At 34.9% G+C, this 25,253-nt stretch overlaps 1 protein-coding gene across 3 annotated transcripts in view; it reads right to left on the reverse strand.

The window, feature by feature from the left end:
* Positions 1 to 25,253, reverse strand: part of ROCK1 (Rho associated coiled-coil containing protein kinase 1) — a 148,316-nt gene that overhangs the window by 69,629 nt on the left and 53,434 nt on the right. For all 3 annotated transcript variants that reach the window (XM_081252047.1, XM_081252046.1, XM_081252048.1), the window contains 7 exons: positions 17,040 to 17,140; positions 16,372 to 16,509; positions 13,649 to 13,824; positions 12,747 to 12,831; positions 11,035 to 11,179; positions 10,592 to 10,730; positions 4,935 to 5,026 (listed from right to left, as the gene is read on the reverse strand). In XM_081252047.1, the coding sequence (XP_081108173.1) occupies positions 4,935 to 5,026; positions 10,592 to 10,730; positions 11,035 to 11,179; positions 12,747 to 12,831; positions 13,649 to 13,824; positions 16,372 to 16,509; positions 17,040 to 17,140 (876 nt within the window). The remainder of the gene's footprint in view (positions 1 to 4,934; positions 5,027 to 10,591; positions 10,731 to 11,034; positions 11,180 to 12,746; positions 12,832 to 13,648; positions 13,825 to 16,371; positions 16,510 to 17,039; positions 17,141 to 25,253) is intronic.

The raw sequence follows: 25,253 nt of genomic DNA on the forward strand, positions 1-25,253 counted from the left end.
GTAAGAGATTTAATCAGTAATAAAAAATGTCCCAACAAAGAAAAAAGTCCAAGACAAGATGATTTCACAATTGAATTCTACCGAACATATAAAGAAGAATTAATGCCAATCCTCACAATCTTCCAAAAAACAGAAGAGGATAAAACATTTCCTAATTCAGCCCATGAGGCCAGAATTACTCTGACACCAAAGCCAACCAACACACAAGAAAAAAAAAACCCACAAACCAATATCCCCAGATGCAAAAATCTTCAACAAAATACTAGCAAATTGAATGTAGCAGCATATTAAAAGGGTTATAAACTATGATCAAATGGGATATATTCCAGGGTGGCCCACCACATGAAAGTCAATCAGTGTAATACATCACATCAATAGAATGAAGGAAAAAAACCCACATGATCATTTCAAATAACACAATCAGTCAACAAGGCACAGAAGAGAACTTCCTCAACATAATAAAGGGCATTAATGAAAAACCCATAGCCAACATCATATACAATGGGGAAAGACTGAAAGCTTTCCCCCTATGGTCAGGAACAAGACAAGGAAGGATGCCCAATTTCACTACTGCTATTCAACAATGTACTGGAAGTTATAATCAGAGTAAACAGGCAAGAAAATAAAAGGCAGCCAAATTGGAAACACATTCAACGTAATTGTTACAAAAATTCCACTGTCTTTTTTTGTAGGAATGGAAAAACCCATTCTAAAGTTCATATGGAATCTCAAGGGATCCCAAATACAGGCATAAATCGGAGATATTGTGAGTTCAGTTCCAGACCACAGCAAAAAAGAAAATAGAGCAATAAAGCAAGTCACACAAATTTTTTGGCTTCCCAGTGCGTAAAAATGTTAACACTATACTGTAGCCTATTAAGTGTGCAATAGCATTATGTTTTTTTAAAATATTAAAATTAAAACCTTAATTTAAAATTAAGACCTTAATTTTATTGCTAAAAAATGTTGACCATCATATGACCACACAGGGTTGCCACAAACCTTCAATTTACAAAAAACTGCAATATCTGTAAAAGCACAATGAAGTGAGGTATGCCTGTAATCAAAACAATCTTGAAAAAGACGAACAAAGTTAGAAAAGTCACACTTTCTTATTTCAAGGCCTACTACAAAGCTACCACAATCAAAACAGTAGCATAAAGACAGACATATATAGATCAATGGAATACAATTGAGAGTTCAGAGATAAACCCTTGTATTTATATGGTCAAATGTTTTTGACAAGGGTACTAAGACCATTTAAGGAAAAAAGGACAGTCTTTTCAACAAATGGTGCTGGGAAAACTGGATAACTACATGCAAAAGAATGAAGTTGGACTCTTATCTTACACTATATACAAAAATTAACTCAAAAGAATGGAAAGCAATGACTCCAACAGACATTTGTATATCAATGACCAGAGAAGCATTACTCACAATAGCTAAAAGGACAAGCATTCTGAGTATCAGTCAATAGATGAATGGATACATACATGGAATATTATTCAGCCTTAAAATGGAATGAAATTCTGATGCATACTATGACATGGATGAACCTTGAAGACATGCTAAGTGAAATGTCAATCTCAAAAAGACAAAGATTGTGTGAATCTACTTATTTAAGGTAGCCAGAACAGTCAAATTCGTAGAGAAAAAAAGTAGAATAGTGGTTACTGGGTGATTTGGGTAAGGGGAGAATGGAGACTTATGGTTCAATGTGTTACAGAGATTTAATTTGGGGTGATGAAAAACTTCTGGAGATGGATAGTGGTGTGATTACACAGCAATCTGAAGGTGCTTAATGCTACTGAATTGTACACTTAAAAATAAAATGGTAAATTTTATGATATATATCTTTTATGAAAATAAAGAGATAATCTTTCTTAAAGTTTATTTGTTAAAAAAGAACCCAATATAATGCTGACGAAGTCTGAACTCCTAAGCCCCTAAAACTGGCTAGCTCCTAAATTCTTTATCCATGAAGCCTACACTGATGATCTCTCTCATGAGAATGTAAAATTCTAAGAGAGGACACCAGACTCAGTTGAACCACAGAACCTAAACTAGTATATATATGCATACAATTAATTGTGTTTGTTTTTAACTAAACTGAAAACTCACCAGATGATCTGACAGTTATCACTGTTACCATCTTAAGTGTCACCCATCAACTAAAGGTGGATTAAGTAATGGTAATATCTTAGCTGAAGTGAGATCATGAATGGCAAAGTGTTTTACAACTAACCACATATTATATTTAACACAGTACTATTAATAATGTTATTATATGTAATAATTGTTATCATTTTGTTTTTCCTAAAATTTAACTGCCAACAAGTGTCAATTCCCTACGTTTCTAGTCTGTATAATACTGAATAGTGGAAATCTTTAAATGATACATGGTATTTCACAAGATCAAAGATGCTAGAGTCAAACAGACTTAACCTGAGTCCTGACATTGTCATTTGCTAGCAGTATAACCTCTAGCAAGCTACTGAGGTCTTTTCATTTCTTTTATCTTTAATCGCCTGTCATTTCTTTAATTCTATCCCAAATGCATGGAAAAAGTAATTTTATAATCTTAATACTTTGTGTCTCTAAATTAAGAGTGAATAAGACCAGGAAGCTCATGGAAATTCTGCCAAAAAAATCAAGCTATTTTGTACCCTGCTCCCACACAGCCAAGGAACAGATGGTGAAGACTGCCATTATAACTTGCAGACATATAAGTGGCAAAACTACCAAAAGAACTATTATTTGCAAAACAGTAAGAAATTTTGCCAAAGAAAATTGAAGAGGCAAAAAATATTAAAAAGAATTATAACTGTTATATAATTTTTAAAAACTTGGCAGGTCAGAGAGGTCAGTTCAGAATAAAAGTATTCTTGGTATTTTAGGGGTGGGAAGTAAAGAAGGGTAGGAAGACGGAAAGGGAAGGAGAGAACAATAAGTTCTACAGACTTTGATTTTTCTTTCTTTTTTTACAGTAAGCACAAAATAGGAGCTATCAGGATTAGAAAAAGCTCTTGAAATTTTAAGTATGTTAACTCTAAGTAGACTGTAGCAAAACCATAGATAACAATATAGATCTTAAAAAGATACAGAAATGATAACAACACTACTAATAAAACTACCTATTTATAGAAATTCTTTAAATATAAAGTTCATTTGACTTAAATCAATGACTTAATTCATTTTACTTACTTTTTCCATAAACATAAACAGTTATATTAAGGAGGTATAACAATATCAAAAATGCCACTGATTTGGATGCCACAGTTCCACTAGACTATGAGCTCCACAAGGTAAAGAACTTTTGCTGGTTTGTTTTCCTAATGTCTGAAATAGAGTATTGCTCAGTATATAGTAGGTGTTCAATAATGTTTGCTGACTAGGTTGCCTCTTCTCCTAATTAATATCAATTTTCAAAACACATATGTCTTCCCTACTTTTTTAGAATGATTTATCATATGGTTATCCTATAGTTGTTTATGCATTGCTTTACTCTGAAAAAAAGAAGTGAAAGAAAAGATACTCGGTATTTTCTTCAGTCCTCTTTTAAATTTTCCCCAAGTTACAATCAAATCTGTATGTTTTCAGCCTTCTGAAACTTTACTAAAAGCATAACTCAAATAAAAACATAATTTTTCAATGCAAACATTCATCATCTCACTCTACTCATCTCTGTCTTGCAACAGTTTCTCTTGAAATGTGAAGACAATAATCATGTCACATTTACTTATGAGGAAGAGGAAGTTCCTTATTTTCCAGTGTATAACTAACTGTTAATAAATTCTCCCATGGTGAGCCTGCTCCTGTAGCTTCTCCAGATAGCAGGTCATTCACTGTCATTCTCTGTAGCAGTGTAATTTCTTAATTTCCAGAATTCCTTATTTCCCCTTTTCCCTTCTTAGTCAATTTTATAGCTTAGTAGAATGTATGTACTGTACCTGAAGGCCATATAATGGTTTCTTTTAAAATATTTAACAAGGATACTTCACTAATATAGGCAACGCTACATGATCTATTTCTTCAAAATTAGAAAGATTTTTCTCCCCTGAAGGAATCATCACACGAAATCTCAACTAGATAGACAGACCTTAAGAGGAATACCTAATTTGTATCTGTTTCTAAAACAGCTGAGTTCATTTTATTATGATCATTGCTGTTGCTACAGCAGGAATTGTTGCTACAGGGGCTGGTATACACTATCCTTTCTCTGCTAAGTGAAAAGGGAAACAATTCCTGAGACTTCAGCAAAGGAAAGATGAATTCTTGGCCTCCCAAATACACAAAGATGGTGGGAACCTCTGGTGCCATTATGACTTTGATTCAGCTACATTAAGCAAAGTTTTCTGTGAATCATTGTAATTTTAACTCTTTTTAAAATAGGGAATATTCTAAACTGACTGAAAATTAACTTTTTGCACACTACAAATTTTTATTTCTGGATTTCAAGCTGCAAGTCTGATGGAATCAAGCATACCATAATTTCTTATATCCTCACACAAATTAAACTGTGATAGAACCTCCTTATATTTTAGGTTTTAGTAAAAACAAGAGAATAACTTTTTTTCACAAGAAATATTACCTCTTAATTATTGACCTCCTCTACAAAGAGATACTAAAGTCTAAACAGACAGCAATTCAACAACGATCAAATATCACATTATGCCTGCTGAGCCCAACTCCATTACATGTACATAATACTTCATCTTGATATATTGAATGGGACATCAGAGAAGGAGCAGTATAATTTTCCTAATATTATCAAATATTCTCTCTTTAACTAGGTTAGGACAATACTTATATAGTATTTGTATACTCTGGATTTTCATCAGATATATACATATGTTAGGAAGGCAGTTCCAACAGACTATTTACCACAACTACTTTCAAACAGTCACTGTAATGTGCAAGAGAAAATAACTTACTGTCTCGGAGTGTTTCCCAAGCCCACTGATCATTTTTGAAGAAGAGATGTCGTTTGATTTCTTCTACACCATTCCTCCCTAATCTCACCTCTCTGAATAGAAAGAGAAAAAGTCATTAATCATTTAAGATATTATATTGATACTATAACCTGTTCATATTTATTTGTGGGCATAATGCTAAATCTGTGCAGGATGTTACATTTGATTTTATGTCACCTTGAAATTATATTGTCAGCATAATTTTGAGCTTACATAAAAAATAAGTTGAAGACTGAGAATATTAAAGAATTTTTTCTAAAGAAAAAATACACACAAAACGGATTTATTGATACTCCATGACTTTTCTACTGACAACAAATATCCATCACCTTGCTTCATTAGCATAATTAATTTTCTGCATAGGTTTTTTAATAGTGGTAAAGTTAATACATTTTTTGAACTAACAACTTCACACCAGGAGCTAACAAAAACTCCAAAAGATGTTTTAAATATAAAATTCCCATTTTATTCTCTATTAAATATTTCTGACCAACCAACCAAAAACCAATGACAACTAATTCTTGACCCTACAACAAAACTGAGAGCTTTAATGGGACAAGCTACTGATCCTTGGCCTCTTCCACAGTCATAGGAAAAATGCATTTTAAAATGTGCCGTTAGCTGAATTGCAAAGGGGAACTTGGCACCTTTTGTTTTAGTAGAGTACTTATAAACAACAAAAATCCCAATTCTTTTCATGAGTTGAAAGATAAACTGCTTTAATCAAAGAGGAAATCAAAAAATACCTAAAAACAAATGACAATGAAAACACAACGACCCAAAACCTATGGGATGCAGCAAAAGCAGTTCTAAGAGGGAAGTTTCAGGCAATACAATCCTACCTCAAGAAACAAAAAACATCTCAAATAAACAACCTAACCTTACACCTAAAGCAATTAGAGAAAGAAGAACAAGAAAAACCCAAAGTTAGCAGAAGGAAAGAAATCATAAAGATCAGATCAGAAATAAATGAAAAAGAAATGAAGGAAACGATAGCAAAGATCAATAAAACTAAAAGCAGGTTCTTTGAGAAGATAAACAAAATTGATGAACCATTAGCCAGACTCATCAAGAAAAAAAGGGAGAAGACTCAAATCAACAGAATTAGATATGAAAAAGGAGAAGTAACAACTGACACTGCAGAAATAAAAGGATCATGAGAGATTACTACAAGCAACTATATGCCAATAAAATGGAAAACCTGGAAAAAATGGACAGATTCTTAGAAAACCTTCTTAGCACAACCTTCTGAAGCTGAACCAGGAAGAAATAGAAAATATAAACAGACCAACACAAACACTGAAAATTGAAACTGTGATTAAAAATCTTCCAACAAACAAAAGCCCAGGACAAGATGGCTTCACAGGAGAATTCTATCAAACATTTAGAGAAGAGCTGACACCTATCCTTCTCAAACTCTTCCAAAATATAGCAAAGGGAGGAACACTCCCAAACCATCACCCTGATACCAAACCAGACAAAGATGTCACAAAAAAAGAAAAGTACTGGCCAGTATCACTGATGAGCATAGATGCAAAAATCCTCAACAAAATACTAGCAAACAGAATCCAACAGCATATTAAAAGGATCATATACCATGATCAAGTGGGGTTTATCCCAGGAATGCAAGGATTCTTCAATATATGCAAACCAGTCAATGTGATAAACCTATTTACAAACTGAAGGAGAAAAACCATATGATCATCTCAATAGATGCAGAAAAAGCTTTTGACGAAATTCAACACCCATTTATGATAAAAACCCTCCAGAGTGTAGGCATACAGGGAACTTACCTCAACATAATAAAGGCCATATATGACAAACCCACAGCCAACATCATTCTCAATGGTGAAAAACTGAAACCATTTCCACTAGATCAGGAACAAGACAAGGTTGCCCACTCTCACCACTCTTATTCAACATAGTTTTGGAAGTTTTAGCCACAGCAATCAGAGAAGAAAAAGAAATAAAAGGAATCTAAATCGGAAAAGAAGAAATAAAACTGACACTGTTTGCAGATGACATGATACTATACATAGAGAATCCTAAAGATGCTACCAGAAAACTAGCAGAAGTAATCAATGAATTTGGTAAAGTAGCAAGATACAAAATTAATGCACAGAAGTCTCTTGCATTCCTATACACTCATGATGAAAATTCTGAAAGAGAAATTAAGGAAACACTCCCATTTACCACTGCAACAAAAAGAACAAAATACCTAGGAATAAACCTACCTAAGGAGACAAAAGAACTGTATGCAGAAAACTATAAGACACTGATGAAAGAAATTAAAGATGATACAAACAGATGGAGAGATATACCACGTTCTTGGATTGGAAGAATCAACATTGTGAAAATGACTATACTACCCAAAGCAATCTACAGATTCAATGCAATCCCTATCAAACTACCAATGGCATTTTTCACAGAACCAGAACAAAAAATTTCACAATTTGTATGGAAACACAAAAGACCCCAAACAGCCAAAGCAATCTTGAGTAAGAAAAACAGAGCTGAAGGAATCAGGCTCCTGGACTTCAGACTAAACTACAAAGCTACAGTAATCAAGACAGTATGGTACTGGCACAAAAACAGAAATACAGATCAATGGAACAGGATAGAAAGCCCAGAGATAAACCCACGCACATATGGTCACATTATTTTTGATAAAGGAGGAAAGAATATACAATGGAGAAAAGACAGCCTCTTCAATAGGTGGTGCTGGGAAAACTGGACAGCTCCATGTAAAAGAATGAAATTAGAACACTCCCTAACACCATACACCAAAATAAACTCAAAATGGATTAAAGACCTAAGTGTAAGGCCAGACACTATAAAACTCTTAGAGGAAAACATAGGCAGAACACTCTATGACATAAATCACAGCAAGATCCTTTTTGACCCACCACCTAGAGAAATGGAAATAAAAACAAAAATAAACAAATGGGACCTAATGAAACTTAAAAGCTTTTGCACAGCAAAAGAAAACATAAACAAGACAAAAAGACAACGCTCAGAATGGGAGAAAATATTTGCAAACGAAGCCACTGACAAAGGATTAATCTCCAAAATATACAAGCAGCTCATGCAGCTCAGTATCAAAAAAAAAAAAAAAAGTCAACCCAATCCAAAAATAGGCAGAAGACCTAAATAGACATTTCTCCAAATAAGGTATACAGACTGCCAACAAACACATGAAAGGATGCTCAACATCACTAATCACCAGAGAAATGCAAATTGAAACTACAATGAGGTATCACCTTACACCAGTCAGAATGGCCATCATCAGAAAGTCTACAAACAATAAATGCTGGAGAGTGTATGGAGAAAAGGGAACCCTCTTGCACTGTTGGTGGGAATGTAAACTGATACAGCCACTATGGAGAACAGTATGGAGGTTCCTCAAAAAACTAAAAATAGAACTACCAGATGACCCAACAATCCCACTACTGGGCATATACCCTGAGAAAACCATAATTCAAAAAGAGTCATGTACCACAATGTTCACTGCAGCTCTATTTACAATAGACAGGACATGGAAGCAACCTAATTGTCCGCTGACAGATGAATGGATAAAGAAGATGTGGCACATATATACAATGGAATATTACTCAGCCATAAAAAGAAACAAAATTGAGTTATTTGTAGTGAGGTGGACGGACCTAGAGTCTATCATACAGAGTGAAGTTAAGTCAGAAAGAGAAAAACAAATATCATATGCTAACACATAAATACAGAACCTAAAAAAAAAAAAAAATGGTTCTGAAGAACCTAGGGGCAGGACAGGAATAAAGACGCAGACATAGAGAATGGACTTGAGGACATGCGGCGGTGGAAGGGTAAGCTGGGACAAAGTGAGAGAGTGGCATGGATATATATACATTACCAAATGTAAAATAGATATCTAGTGGGAAGCAGCCGCATAGCATAGGGAGATCAGCTGGGTGCTCTGTGACCACCTGGAGGGGTGGGATAGGGAGGATGGGAGGAGACGCAAGACGGAGGAGATATGGGGATATATGTATATGTATAGCTGATTCACTTTGTTATAAAGCAGAAACTAACACACCATTGTAAAGCAATTATACTTCAATAAAGATGTTAAAAAAAATTAAAAAAATAAAAATTGTGACACCATAAAAAAATAAGATAAACTACTTTAGATATAATGAGACACTTTTAAAGACGCTTTCACTGACTCTCTCAGACTGGCTTAGGGAAACTCTCCATGGTTCTATGGCACATGATACTTAAGAGTACTTACCTCTCTGTACAATAAATACCTCATTTGCCTGTCTGTTTCCCCCAAAGGACTATGAGGTAGTGGAGAACAGTGGCTGTGTATCTTGGTCATTTCTATACCTTTGGCATAGTTTTTATATTATACTATATTTATACAGTGCTTATATTAAAATGTAAAAATTTCAAAAACTATATGTTTCAGGCTGTAAAGGACATACTGAAGGAGGATAAGTTAATTTTAATTAAAGTGAATCCAAAATTGAAACATATTTAAATTTAAAGCCTCTCTACTATTTAAATTAACAATATACAACCTTAAATCCTAAATGTAATCTTAGTAAGCCATCTGGTTCCTGTTTAAATTTTAAAAGTAAACCACAAGGGTATACATAATATGCCATTTTTGTTTCTAAAACACTTATGTGCATTTACATTTATAAAAAATGCTTGTTGAAACTGGAAGACCATGTCAATGAAGGAAGGAGGTAGAAAATACTACATACTTTTTTTTATAGCTTTGCACTATCTACTTAATTTCAAAAAGCATATATAATTAAATCTTTTTCCCAGCTTTACTGAGGTAGTAACTGGTAAATAAAATTTTAAGATATTTAGTTTACAATGTTACAATTTGATAATCATACATATACACTGTGAAAGGAGTCCCCCGACAAGCTAATTAACACATCAATCACTTCACATATTTACTTTTCTTTTTTTGGTCGGGGGCAAGAACATTTAAATGTTGTCTCTTCACAAATTTCAATTATACAATACAGTGTTATCTTAAATGGCATCAACTGGAAGATGCATCATCATTTTTCTATCACCAGGAAAAAAATGTCCCAGCTAAATTACTGCATGCCATTGATTTTAAGATGCACTCTAATTTTAGAGATTTTAACATGTTAAAAAAAAAAAACTCAGGGAATTCCCTGGCAGTCCAGTGGTTAGGACTTGGTGCTTTCACTGCCAGGGCCTGGGTTCAATCCCTGGTCGGGGAACTAAGATCCCACAAGCCACAGAGCATGGCCAAAAGGAAAAAAAAAAAAAAAAATCAGACTCAATAAAATATACTACCATCTTTATATTTAACTAAGTTAAAAATGTTAACAATGAAAAAAATAATCATCTTGTCTAGTCATCAGCAAAGAATCTATTACTATCCCAATTTCTTAGGTAAGTGAGTTGAGATCCAGAAAAGCCATCCAGAAAAATCAGAAAAATTATATCAGGTTTCACTGTCATGAACGATTTTGGGAATGGTAGTTTTTATTCCAGTAGTTCAAATATAGGAGTTCAGATATAGACCTTAAAAACTGAGCAGCAAAATAAAAATTTCCTTGGAATAAGTGTTCCATGTTAAAATTATTTACCTGTCAGTAAGGAAGGCACAAATAAGATTTTTTGCTTCTTTTGATATATCATTATCATCAGGGAAGGTAAGTGAATTTTTATGGTTCATAATCTTACTGTAAGTTCCAACCAGAGAATCTGCATAAAATGGTGTATCACCTGATAAATTGACAGATACATTGAAAGAAATCAGTTTCAAAAGAAAAGAGTCAATGTTACTGTTTAAAGATAATTAACTATGCATAAACTAAAAATATACACCAAATACATAAAAAGAAGTAACACATCAAGTTTCTCTAAGTCTCTAAATAGCTTGTCAAAACTGACAAAGTAGTTTTGGATCAGTTTGTTTCCTACAAACAAAAGCAACACTGCTTAATGTAATATTTTATTAGAAGAAGCCAAGTCTAAGTTTGGAGATGAACAACTATGTTAGAGGTACATAAAATCCTCCTTTACTCACCTACAAGCATTTCATATAAAAATACCCCAACTGACCACCAGTCACATTCTCGTCCATAATAACCATCACCACCTTGAGATTTTAATACTTCAGGGGAAATGTAATCAGGTGTCCCAACTGCTGTATCACATCGTACCATACCTTCCTAAAAAGAGGTCAAATTTTCAATTAGGATATAAATGTAAAGTCTCAATTATTTAACATGAGTTTTTCTTAATATAACATGTAGAACTCTTAAGTCTTTGTGTTATGAAAGATCACATCAAAACCTAATGCAGACTTGATAAAAAGTAACAAACAGCTTAATCATATATACATATTATATACACAATATATTCATAATGTATGTGTGTATGTGTATATGGTTATAGCAGTGATTTTTATTTTGTAGTAACACTCACTAGAAAGACACATTGCCACCATTTATTATTCCCCCAGTTGTACCAATATGATGATCTCATCTTAATTGCAGAGAACAAGTATATAAGTCAATGCAAATATGTTGAGGAACCGAAAGAATCACTTGATAACATCAATATATAAATGCTGATTTAATTGTTTTTTACTAAAATAGTCATTCACTTTAACTATGCTTGAAATTGAAGGAAAAAAACATGGAAGAATTGACTGTACAAATATAAAATGGGGAAGCATGTGCATGGGAAAAGGGCATAATAGTGTTAAGCCCACTGACAACTACCTAATATGCATTTTAACCCTCTCTCCAAAATAAAAACAAAAACTATATACACCAGTTACTTACTTTAGCTGGTATGAATGCAACAGAATTATACATGATTACACAAAAGCTCTCACATAGTGTTCTCCTCCTAACCCATAAATTTCCTTTGGAAATAATAAATACAACTTTCTGGTTATTCTTCTATGATAAGTTTCAAAGAATATAAACTGTTTCAACTGAAAATAAAGCAGCATACTTGCTACTTCAGCTATGTATATAAGTTATTTATTATATAAATAGTGAGCATGAGTACCTTTTACGATTGACTCCCCAAATAAGTAGTAAGATCTTTTCATGTTTAATAGAAGGCTAAGTAAAACATTAAAAAATATACATATTACTGAAATCCAGTTTTTATGAAAGTCTCATTTTAACAGTGGCATTAGTATTTAGTGACACTTAAGCTAATCCCATTTCTAGCTACCAATAGTGGACATTACAGATTTGTTTTAAAAGATTTAGTAAATCTGGCAATCCACGCTTCCCCCAAATAGAGAGGGGAAAAAATAAAGCACTTACAAGTTACTAACACAACACTGAAACCATGGCATCTAGTTCAACAAATAAGACTGGGCACATCAATTCTGTACAAGTCCAGATATGGTTAGTAAATTCTTAAAACATTGGGAGAGGGAAGGGTAAGCTGGGACGAAGTGAGAGTGGCATGGACATATATACACTATCAAATGTAAAATAGTTAGCTAGTGGGAAGCAGCTGCATAGCACAGGAAGATCAGCTTGGTGCTTTGTGACCACCTAGAGGGGTGGGATAGGGAGGGTGGGAGGCAGATGCAAGAGGGAGGAGTTATGGGGATATATGTATATGTATAGCTGATTCACTCTGTTATAAAGCAGAAACTAACACACCACTGTAAAGCAATTATACTTCAATAAAGATGTTAAAAAAAACATTTTGTAAAAAGCATCTATCTTGAATTAGCAAAACTAAATTAAAATCTAATTATTTAACCTTATTCATCTTCATACAAGTACCAAAATCTGCTAACTTCAAATGTCCAGATTTATCCAGCAGCATGTTATCAGGCTTCACATCTCTGAGGGGGGGAAAAAAAAGTACAGTATCTCTGAAACAGATCAGAAACTGATAAAAATTATATGAGGCAGTGATTTTAGGTCATATACCCTCAATTTAGATACGGTCACCTTTGATCTATATGTGCTCTCTATCCACATCTACAAGCTGACTTCATCAGGGAGACTCTCTCATATATTATGCCTCAGAAGAAGACATTCTTTTAAGTAGAGTTTGATTCTTCCAAGAGGAAAATCAAGTCATTTGAGAGAGAGTAACCATAAAAAATGTAACATTCAAAAAAAAAAAAAATGTAACATTCAAACATAAAAAGTAACTGAAACACACAAGATAGATAAATACATAAATAACCCCAGAAGAGGGTCTAAATCACTTTCATTTTTCAATCCCTGGCACTGAGCACAGCAATTGCACATAGAATTCAAGTGGTGTTTGCAGAGCAAATGAAATTATTCTTCTACCAAATAAATTTCATCTGTTCACTAATTAAAAGCAAATTAATTTGTATATAAAAATTAAAAGCATTTAATACCCCAGGATATACCTTAAAAAAACAGCTTATAATTTTTACTTTTCAGGATACCATATAAAAGCCTTATAATCAGAATAAGAAATATTAAAGAATACATTTATATCAACACTAAACTGAAATGTTAAAACCACAAATTTCAAAGTTTTAAATTCTGAAACACCACTCATGTCATATGGGAGAATAGGTGGATTTAGAATGGGAAATGCTAATCAAATGAAGTTTAAGTACTGATTTTTTAGCTTCTCTCTTTAACAAATGAGAAATTTTAAAGCATTTTTATCCTTACCTATGAATAAAACCCATGGAATGGATTGCATCCAATGCAAGAACTACTTCTGCAGTATAAAATCGGGCCCATTTTTCAGGCACATCATAGTTGCTCATTAAGTTTACAAGATCTCCACCAGGCATGTATTCCATTACCATGTAGAGATAACGATCATCTTGGAATGCATAAAATAGCTACACAAATACAAGAAAAACAAAGAAACAAATTCATTAAGATTAAGCAAAACTTTCATTTAAGAATTGTCAAAAATACTAATATAAGATTTAACTGAAATAATCAACTTGCAGTAGTTGTAAGTACTCTTTAAAAAAAAGAAACAAATACAAAGAAATAGCACAAAGAACTTTGCGTATGCAAAGGAGTTATTAACTGTGGTTACTTCTGAGGAGTCGGAGACTTCTTTTCTCTACCCTTTTCTATACTAATTGAATTTCTTATACTGAGAATTTTTAAAAATTATAATAGTTTCAATAAAGAATATACAACTCTTCTAAGCAAAGACATATTGTAGTTCTAATTTAAATTGTGCATAGTGGGGTTTAGTGTTAAATTTATATCAACACCACAATTTTCAAGTAATCTAATAAAATTAGGCTACAGTCTTAGTTGTCCCTTATTAGCTGTGTGACTAGGCAATTTACTTAACCTCCCAAATTATCTGTGGCTATAATCCTTTCTAGAAGAATATATGGGGAAAAAAAAGAATATATGGGACTATATATCATGTTTGACTTTTATACTTGCTGCCCAGTTTGTGTCTGGATGCCTGGCAGTTGGCAAGTACTTAATGAATGTTCAAGGAATAAAAGCACAAATTTAATCTATAAATTGAGGGTGTAGCTAATAGGGATTAACTGCCTATCAGAGTTGTTAAAAAGATTAGTGAATAGAGAAACAGCCCTTAGTACAATAGATGCTCAGTAAACAGTTGCAGTCAGTAGGAGGAGTCGCAGTAACAGCTAACAGAGAAACAGGAAGAGTAAGGTCCATTGATATGAAATTGGCAAACAATATCAGGAATAAATATATTATGTGACCATTGTTGAAGTTAAAAGAAGAGCAAATTTACAAAAGAAAAAATTTTTTTTTTTTTGCCGCAATACGTGGCTTGTGGGATCTTAGTTCCCCGACCAGGGACTGAACCCATGGCAGTGAAAGCACAAAGTCCTAACCACTGGACTGCCAGGGAATTCCCTACAAAAGAACATTTTAAGTAAACATGAGAAGATTAAAATAGAACTAAAATAAATGAAATAAGCCCTTAGAGAAAAAGTATAACTAATTTACCTAGGCACTTACGTCTTAAAATTCTTTTCATATTTCATTTTTTTCAACAGCATTTAATGATTTTAGTTACAGATTTAGTAACTTTAATTAAATATAAATATTTGGGGGAAGGATAAGAAACTAAGTGGTATCTCATGGCTATCCCAGATTAACATGTACAGTATATCACTCGGACACCATAATTAAAGAAACACTGTTGATTTGGTGGCAGTTTACCCTATTTAAAATGTATCAAGAAAAATAAAGCTTCAAGTTCATAAGCTGTAAATTTAACCTTAAACATTTATGTCATATTTTTTAACTTTTTACACAACACTGAACACTCCCCGTTATCAGTGGTTCTCAACCAGAGATGATAACTGCCAGTGTCCCACGGCCCCCACCCGCTCACTCTCCCCAACACACCACCCAGGGAGATGTTCAACAATGTCTGAACACTGTTTTGGTTGTTACACCTTGTGTGTGGGGTGGGGAGGGCTGCTACTGGGATCACCTGGGTAGAAGTCAGGGATGCTGTTAAAAACCCACAGGATAGCCCCCAACAACAAAGAATCACTTGGCCCAAAATGTCAGTAACACTGAGCCTGAGACACCCTGCTCTAAACAGCTGATAAAAACAGGGCAGACATTTCAAGTATAAAAAGTCTTATTATGTGAATCTTAAACATATTCCATATCCTTTTTATCCCAATTACTACTATGCTTATTTAAGACAGTCTTCATTACATAGTATAAATTTAAAAAACTACAAAATTCATGCTAGGAATTTAGAAATGATCTAGCTCAGTAGTTTTACTATTTTTTAAAAAAAACCACAAGACCTTATTTCCCCCATATGAAATCTTAATAAGAACCCCAATATATAAGACATATAAAACATGCAGCTGCTCTAGTTGAAGCAGAAATAGAAAACCCAGAATTATAACCTACCCAAACAACTGCTTGCTCCCATGACTCCATCTGAGGTATCTCCTCAGTTGAAAATAACCAATCTAAGCCACCTTTCACATTTTTGAGCAAGAAGACTGAGGCCCAGAGATGTAAATGACCTGGCCACAGCTTCAGGTCAAGATTAGTACCTACAATTACTGACTTTCTAATGTATTTTTCTTTCCACTGAAAAGCCTGAAGCCAATACAATATTATTTGGAGTCCTAGCTTAACTTTTTTCCCTCCATTTCTCCCATTCTTTCCACTCTACTCCCATTCTTTCCCTCTATTTCTCCCATTCTCTCCACTCCAGAGACAAATAGTTATTTTCCTCCTAGAGATGATTCAATAAAATTAAATTTTATGATATTAAAAATAATGATATATTAGACACTTTTGTAATTGCCAATAAATTCTCTATTACTGTTCTAAAAAACAAAGCTTCTCAGACATGTTAAGTTACAAACTACTACAGCAACAATGAAACAATAACAAAAGCATACCTGAACAACCCAAGGACTGTTAGCAAAAGCCATGATGTCCCTTTCTTCCCAGAAAAAAGCAGAATCGGATCTCTTAATCATTTCAAATTTGCTGAGAAGCTTCATAGCATAAACCTTCCTGGTGGATTTATGCCTTACCTTTAAAATGGAAAATAATGAACATTTCATTAACATTTAAAGCTCAGTGTTTCTCAGAACAATTTACTAAATAATTTAACATTATTAGTCTTGCTATTTTAACTTCTCTTCTGAATTATCCCAATTAGATAATGTCAAGGCTTTAACTACCAGATGTAAGTAATGTTAGAAAAAAATCTTTATTCCCTATATTATGGCACACTTCCCCCTCCTCCACCCTGCTAGTTATGCTACTTCCTGCTTATAAAACTTACTATTGCACAGCATTTTAGATAGTGTAATATGAGGAGTAAAGATTTCTCTTTTGATGCTTGAAAACTCTTCTCTACCCATGAATTCTTGGGGAAAATATTTCACACTACTGCTGAATTAGACTCTAGGCTTTCATATCCTTAGGCAAGAATGTCTAGAGCAATTTAAAGCAAAAATTTTATAAAAACAATACTTTCCCAAACAACATATGTTAAACACACAAGTGGATTTTTTAATTTTAAAAACACTGTTTTTTTAATCTCATTAAAATAACCTACCAATTGAACTTCTCCAAATGCACCTCTACCAATCACCTTCACTACTTCATAATCTTCAGCTTTCATTCGTAAATCTCTAATTTTATTTATTGTGTCTTTATCTGTATGAAAAGAAAAGTTTATAATTTTAAATCACTGAAGCATTATAACTAAAACTGCTTATTTTACATTCAAGTTCTTGAGAAACAATAGAAAACAAAGATGTGCATTAAAAATTATTTAATATAAGTAAAATATGAAGTTGTAAAACAGAGAAATGTTCAATGTGCTAAGAATTGTTTTTAATAAATTCTGGAATGACTTCACTCTGTTAAAATATTTTTCTTAAATCTGACTTACTAGAATGTTTTAAAAAACCAAATATTATACTACACGTACACTGAGAATAATTAGTTAATTCGTTCCTGGTATTTTAAGTATATATCAAATTTGAATCAAGGGGCCACAGGGAGATATTTTAGATTAATGAAACAAGTTTTCTTTTTATCAAGTCAGTTTTGACGATCCTTTTAAAAAGATGTAACTAATTTAAGATATCAAAGGTAAACATGCTAAAGAATCAGGTACTTATTATATTTCTCTATTTGAATGCAGATTTTAACTTAAAACACACAGTGGGAATAACTACAATTATTTATATAAACCTGTCACACTACAAACTACAATAATTTAAAATCCCCACTGGATAGATATTCTAATTCCTAATTTGGTCATAGATTAAAATAGGGCTATTTTAATCCACATGGGTCAACACTGGCATGAGATTACATGGAAAAGCTTCACAGCAGAGTTATACAAAATACAGGGCAGCTATTAAATTTAAGTTCTAGTTCCTGATAAAAGCTACATATAATATCTTGTCTTTCTTTTGAAATGCACATTTAAACTCATGTTTGTATACATTATGACCCATAAACACATGCAACAGAGAGCAAACTTTCACACAGGGATAACATAGGTACATTTAATTTTAGATCACATATCTATTGCAAATGTAACAGCAAGATATAAACAATAATCAATTTACTGCAGAAACATCTGTGTTAACTATAGAGGCTCTACAGTAATCACTGTAGATACATAAAACATAACTTTAAAACACAGTGTCTGCTCTTATGGATTTCAAATGAAACTGAAACAAACAAAAATAATAACAAAAAATGCAAAAAGAGAAATAAGCACAAGCACAGAGTTTGTGGAATATAAAGGATGACACCTAACCCAAGGCTGCCTAGGAGGGAGGTGGTTAGAAAAGGCTTTCTGGAGGTGAAGAAACCTGAAACAAGTCTAAAAAGAAAGCAGTTAGCTAGCTGGGAAGAAGAAAAGAGAGACTATAACAGGCAGATGGGCAAATATAAGCAAAGGCACAGCAGAACTGTTTGTTGCTGGAGTATCAAGTCTGTGGGAAGGATGTGAAGGAGAGGCTGGAGAGCCCCAAACTAGTTAAGGAACTTGAACTTTACCTGTAGGCCAGTAGTTGTAAAATTATTATTTAATCAACAAAAATATTTTTCACATTAAAGTTTAAAAGCAGTACAATATGAAAATAGATAAAAGAAAAGCGCTCTGCTTCAAGAGGGTAGTGGTGGTGGGTGTCGTCAGAGAAGGGCTGGAGCCTCGTCTACTTTGTACACCTCCATAATGCAGCCCGATAAGAGTCCTGTGGGATCTGTCAGGAACTGAGAACAACAACCTGAAAACCACTACTACGTGTTGGAAGCCATGACAAGAAATAAGGCGTATAAACAACACAGCCAAATTTACATTTCAGCTGCACTATTCCAGGGAATATGTAAATGATAAATTCAATAAGAGCAAGACTGGAGCGGGGGTAGAACTTTAAGAGTACTGTAATACTCCAGACACAAAATAAGAAAGTTCTGAACCAGGATAGTGTGTTATATAATAGCCTATGGGGTTGAGAAAGGATCCCTGGCTCTGGTTATACCAGATTTAGAGCCATAAATAGGCTATAAAGTCTGTAGTTTTGGGCTCAGAATATATATCTGCTGCACATGTGTGGAAATGGAGATCTTGCTTCTTATTTTAATTTCTGACAGCACAGGAAGTTACAGAGCAGCTCGACGTTACTTGTGATTTGAACATTAGTTGTCAAAATGACTTTATTACATTTAAGTTTTGCATTAAAAGTGCTGTCTTGCCTTGTAATTTTAGGTTAAATCAAAAACTAATTTCCAAAGTCAGTGTTCAATGATAATTCAATGATAGTTGAGAGTGGTACTTCTCATTAAGAAAAATCTTCATCATGGTCTTTGTCTTAATCAGCTCATCCTGCCATGCAAAATACCATAGACTGGGTGGCTTAAACAGACATTCATTTTCTCATGGTTCTAGAGGCTCAAAGTCTAAGACTGGGGCCAGCGTGTTCTGCTTCTGGTGAGATCTCTCTTCCTGGCTAGTTGGCAGCCAGCATCTCTCTGTGTGCTCACAGGACCTCTTATGTGTTGCACAGGTAAGGACACTAATCCCATCACTAATCCCATTTTATCACAGTCCCACCTTTATGACCTCATTTAACCTTAACTGCCTCTTGCTTGGCCCTATCTCCAAATACAGTTATATTGGGGGATTAGGGATTCAATAGATGGATTTGAGGTCGGGGGACACAACATATTCCACACAAAAAAATCACAAATGTCACCACTGCTAAGCCATTGACTTGTTATATGCAAACATAAACTGGGATATTCAGCTTCAATTTCTGTCAAAAATGTACAGAATTGATAACGGTTAGTTCAGTCCACGAGAGTGAATGATGTTTACCACTGATCCTGTGGTTCAATAACACGATAGATTCAAATATTTTCCACAAAGTACTTGCTGATGTATAATACAATGAATAACTACAGGCTTTAAACACCTTGTATTTTCATAAACTTTGTTATTTTGTTCAACTGACATTTTCTGCACCATACATAATTTTAACTACCATCACTTGTAACACGTTAGCAGACTCCACTTCAAGTTGTACTTAGTGTTTCCTCAACTTTTTAAAAAACATTCTTGCCTGTACTTGTTCCATGCAGACTATACATAGAGGCTAATTCTTCACTCACTTCAAACTCAGCATTGATTCCTCAAACAAGAGTCAAGGAAAATCACTCAAAATTGTCTTGTTTTTTAATTGACTATTGCTGTTGCTCCCAATGGTCTCAATTCTTTGAGCAACTACTGTTCTTGCCAAAAAGCTAATAGTTTTTAAAAATTTTTATTTTATTTCTTTATTTCTTATACAGCAGGTTCTTATTAGTTATCTATTTTACATATGTTAGTGTATATATGTCAATCCCAATCTCCCAATTCATCACACATACACACACACACCGCCCCCCACCACTTTCCCCCCTTGGTGTCCATGTTTGTTCTCTACATCTGTGTCTCTATCTCTGCCTTGCAAACCAGTTCATCTGTACCATATTTCTAGATTCCACATATATGCATTAATATACGATATTTGTTTTTCTTTCTGACTTACTTCACTCTGTATGACAGTTTCTAGATCCATCCACGTCTCTACAAATGACCCAATTTCGTTCCTTTTTATGGCTAATATTCCATTGTATATATGTACCACATCTTCCTTATCCATTTGGCTGTCGATGGGCATTTAGGTTGCTTCCATGACCTGGCTATTGTAAATAGTGCTGTAATGAACATTGGGGTGCATGTGTCTTTTTGAATTATGGTTTTCTCTGGGTATATGCCCAGTAGTGGGATTGCTGGGTCATATGGTAGTTCTATTTTTAGTTCTTTAAGGAACCTCCATACTGTTCTCCATAGTGGCTGTTATCAATTTACATTCCCACCAACAGTGCAAGAGGGTTCCCTTTTCTCCACACCCTCTCCAGCATTTGTTGTTTGTAGATATTCTGATGATGCCCATTCTAACTGGTGTGAGGTGATACCTCATTATAGCTTTGATTTGCATTTCTCTAATAATTAGTGATGTTAGGCAGCTTTTCATGTGCTTCTTGGCCATCTGTGTCTTTGGAGACATGTCTATTTAGGTCTTCTGCCCATTTTTGGATTGGGTTGTTTGTTTTTTTCATATTGAGTTGCATGAGCTGCTTGTATATTTTGGAGGTTAATCCTTTGTCTGTTGATTCATTTGCAAATACTTTCTCCCATTCTGAGGGTTGTCTTTTCGTCTTGTTTGCAGTTTCTTTTGCTGTGCAAAAGCCCAAAAAGCTAATAGTCTTAAGGAAGTTTTTCTCTCTGTACACATTTGCTTTGTTGCTGCAAACACCATCAGAGAATAGCTTTCCCTGCTTGACTAACAAATAAGCCACTTGTAAACTTATGTAAGGTCATAACCTCATTTTCTTTTTTCATCTTTGTAAAGAAAATTCTGCTGTGGTGAGATATTCTATTTTAAATTTTCTGGGTTTTTCTAACTGTTGCTTTCCTGTGAGTTGGGAATGTTATGGCGAGTGCTTATTCTGGTAATGTCAATGCACATTGTACTCTTTCAGCACGACTACAGTATAACTGCATAATAACACAATGCCCTGCCCTCTAACTTGATGAAATAATCCACACTTCACTGTGCCTCAAAATAACAACATTCAGTTTCACTTTTCTTTTCCTTTTTTGTTCTGACATGATGGGCATGCACTGGCAATGGAAAAAAAATAATAAAATTCTGTGGTATGGTGATACACATGGAATGCTATTGTGTTGTAACTGTGTCACTGTGATTTCTAGTGTGCTGAGCAGCAGTGTGAAGCAATAACAATGCCATGTATGATTTTTGTCACAGGTACTCAACTCTTCAACTTGTGTTGTAGCATAAAAGTGGTCACAGACAATACATAAAAGAATGAGCATAGCTATGTCCCAATAAAACTTTATTTATGGACACTGAAATCTGAACTTCATATAATTTTCACGTCATGAAATATTATTCTTCTTTTGACTTTCTATAAATTATTTTAAAATATAAAAACCATTCATAGCTCACAAGCCATCCAAAAACAAATGGTAGGCCAGATCTGGCCTGTGGGCTGTAGTTTGCCAACCCCTACTCCAATGGAAATCCAGCTTCCCTGAGGACACTGCTTCCCCTGCAGTTCTACAGTGGTGCCCTTTACCCTCCACATGCTTTATACCAATGGCCCTGAAAGTGGGACAGGTGAACTCCACTGCTATCTCTACACTCCCACCCTGTATTTGCCAGCTTTGCTTTTCATGTTTATTAGGTTCTATCTCCCACTACCTCTCATTGTCACTGTAATCTACTGACCCTCAGGTCATCACATCTCACTGCTAGACAATTTTAGTTCCTGGATTACCAACCTTCTCTCCAGTATTTTCCTATTTTAATTCTTAAGGACTTTAATATACCCATAGATGATACTTCTAATAGCCTGGCCTCTCAATACCTTTTAACTTCTTCTCTCTTTCAATGATCAGCCACTCATTTCCATGGCCACATACTAGATCTTGTCATTATCAGTAATCATAGTCCTCCCTTAATTTCAATTTCAAATCCTGTACTCTCTAAGCACTCCCTCAGCTTTCCTGCTCACTCCCTCCAAAAACCACACCCCAACAATCCCCAGCCCCACCAAGACCTCCAATCCACTGATCCTATCCATTTTTACTGTACCTCATTGTACTGACAGGTTCTCTTTCTTACCTACCGAGCTTAAATTACATGATCAATTATTATAATCACTCGCTTGCATAACCTTTAATGCCTTAGCTCTTTTCTGCTTCATTATACTTAGTTTGGCAAAACCATAATTCTAGTTAAATCCACCTCTACAACTAACTCTATGTCAGCACCCATGTAGTTGAATATGTCTGGATAAATACATAAAATCATACTGACTGATCCCACTTTAAATCCATAATTGCAAACATAAAGCTTGCCCTTAATTCTGCTTGGCAATCATATATTTCTTTAGTATATTCACTCTCCCACTTTACTAGAGACCGTATTTCACATTTTCTTTTCTCTTCTCAAACCTCTCACTGATCCTCGTTCATAGCTAATGACCTTGTTGGTTACTACCCTGAAACAATCGGAAGAAAATTGCCATAGACTTACCACTAAATAGATATATTTATAATTATATTTATGTATTCATTTTCAACTAGCAGCACATGCCCTCATATATTTGGTCTCTTAACTTTTTACTATAGGAGAATACTGCTATCTCACACCAATCCCTCCACTGGTGATGTCATCCTTTTTCACGAGCTCAAGGACATTGCTCCAGCAATCCCCCCCCACTTTCTCCTGTATCATTAAGCTTTTCCCTTCCTAACTGGATTGTATCATGCCATTTTCATTCCCATCTTGATGCCATTTCTCTCACTAGCTGCTGCCCCATTACTCAACCCCACTACAGCAAAATTCCTCAAAAGTTGTCTGTACTCTATTTCTAAATCTTTCTTCATACCTGCTCTTAAATCCATTTTGGGTGAGCTTTGGCCATTACCTTTCTATCAAAACTGCTTGTCAGGGAGTTCCCTGGTGGTCTAGTGGCTAGGATTCAGTGCTTCCACTGCTGTGGCCCAGGTTCAACCCCTGGTCAGGGAACTGAGATACCACAAGCCGCCCAGTGTGGTCAAAATTTTAAAAAACAAACAAACAAGAAACAACAAAAACGAAAGTGCTTGTCAAAGTCACAGGTGACCACCATGTTGCTAAGTTTAACAATGAATTCTCAGTCTTCACCTGATATATCAGTAGCTTTTGACAGTTTGATCACTCCTGCTATACTTTCTTTACCTGACTTCCAGGATACTACATTCCTACAATACTAAGGGTATTTTTTCATTTTCTTTTCTTTTCTTTTTTTTTCTTTTTGGCTGCACTGTGCGGCATGTGGGATCTTAGTTCCCTGACCAGGGATCAAACCCACGCCCCCTGCATTGGAAGTGTAGCCTTAACCACTGGACCACCAGGGAAGTCCCAAGGGTATTTTTTTCTACATTAATGATTACTTCTCAGTTGCCTTTGCTGGTTCCTCCTCTTCTCTCAGATTTCTTAACACTGAAGCATCTCAAGGCTCAGTCTTTCATGGTGTTTTCTTCTCTATATACAACTCATTTACTGGTGGGCTTTAAAAAGCACTTGACATGTCAACAACTTGCAAATTTTTATCTCTAGTTCAGACCTCTCTTTTAAACTTCAGATTATATATTCAATTGCTTACATAATATATCTACTTCGTTAACAGACATCCCAAATTTAATGTGTCTAGGGGCTTCCCTGGTGGTGCAGTGGTTAAGAATCTGCCTGCCAATGCAGGGGACACAGGTTTGAGCCCTGGTCCGGGAAGATCCCACATGCCGCGGAGCAACTAAGCCCGTGTGCCACAACTACTGAGCCTGTACTCTAGAGCCCACGAGCCACAACTACTGAGCCCATATACCACAACTACTGAAGCCCGCGTGCCTAGAGTCTGTGCTCCACAACAAAAGAAGCCAACACAATGAGAAGCCCGTGCAGCACAACAAAGAGTAGCACCGCTCGCCGCAACTACCGAAAGCCCACGTACAGCAATGAAGACCCAATGCAGCCAAAAATAAAAATAAAAAATTTAATATGTCTGAAACTGAAGAGGTGTTCTCACCCCAAACCTCTACCTATGATTTCAACACTTCCGCTGATGGGTCAATTTTGCTTGGGGCAAAAACCCAGGGACATTCTTGACTCCTATTTTTTTCTTACACTCCACATCCTATCTGGCTGGCTCTACCTCTGAAATATATCTGGACCTGATAACTTCTCACCTTCTACACTGCTACCATGCTGGACCAAGCCAACATCATCTCTTCTTTGGGTTACAGCAATCCCTTCTTAACTGATTTCCTGGTGTCTATCCCTGCCTCTCAGTAGTCTATTCTTAACATGGGGCGATATTCTTAAAACACAATTCAGATCATGTCACTCCTCTTCTCAAAACTTTGACTTGCTATCTTACCCAGAGCAAAAGTCAAAGATCTTACAATGGCCTACAAGATTCTACATGACCTACCCTCTCTATTTCTTTCCTTCTCTGATGTCATCCTACTATTCTCTCCCTTGTTTAATCCTCCCCAGCTGCAGTGGCTTCCTTGTTGCTGTTCAAATATCCTCTCTTATGGCCTTTGCACTGGCTGTTCCTCTGTATGCCATTTTCTTTCCTTAAACATCTGTATGGTTAACCCTCTCAACTACTTCAACTCTTTTCTGCAATG

Source organism: Mesoplodon bidens (genome assembly GCF_964165515.1).
Source record: "Mesoplodon bidens genome assembly, chromosome: 13".
In the NCBI taxonomy this organism is placed as follows: domain Eukaryota; kingdom Metazoa; phylum Chordata; class Mammalia; order Artiodactyla; family Ziphiidae; genus Mesoplodon; species Mesoplodon bidens.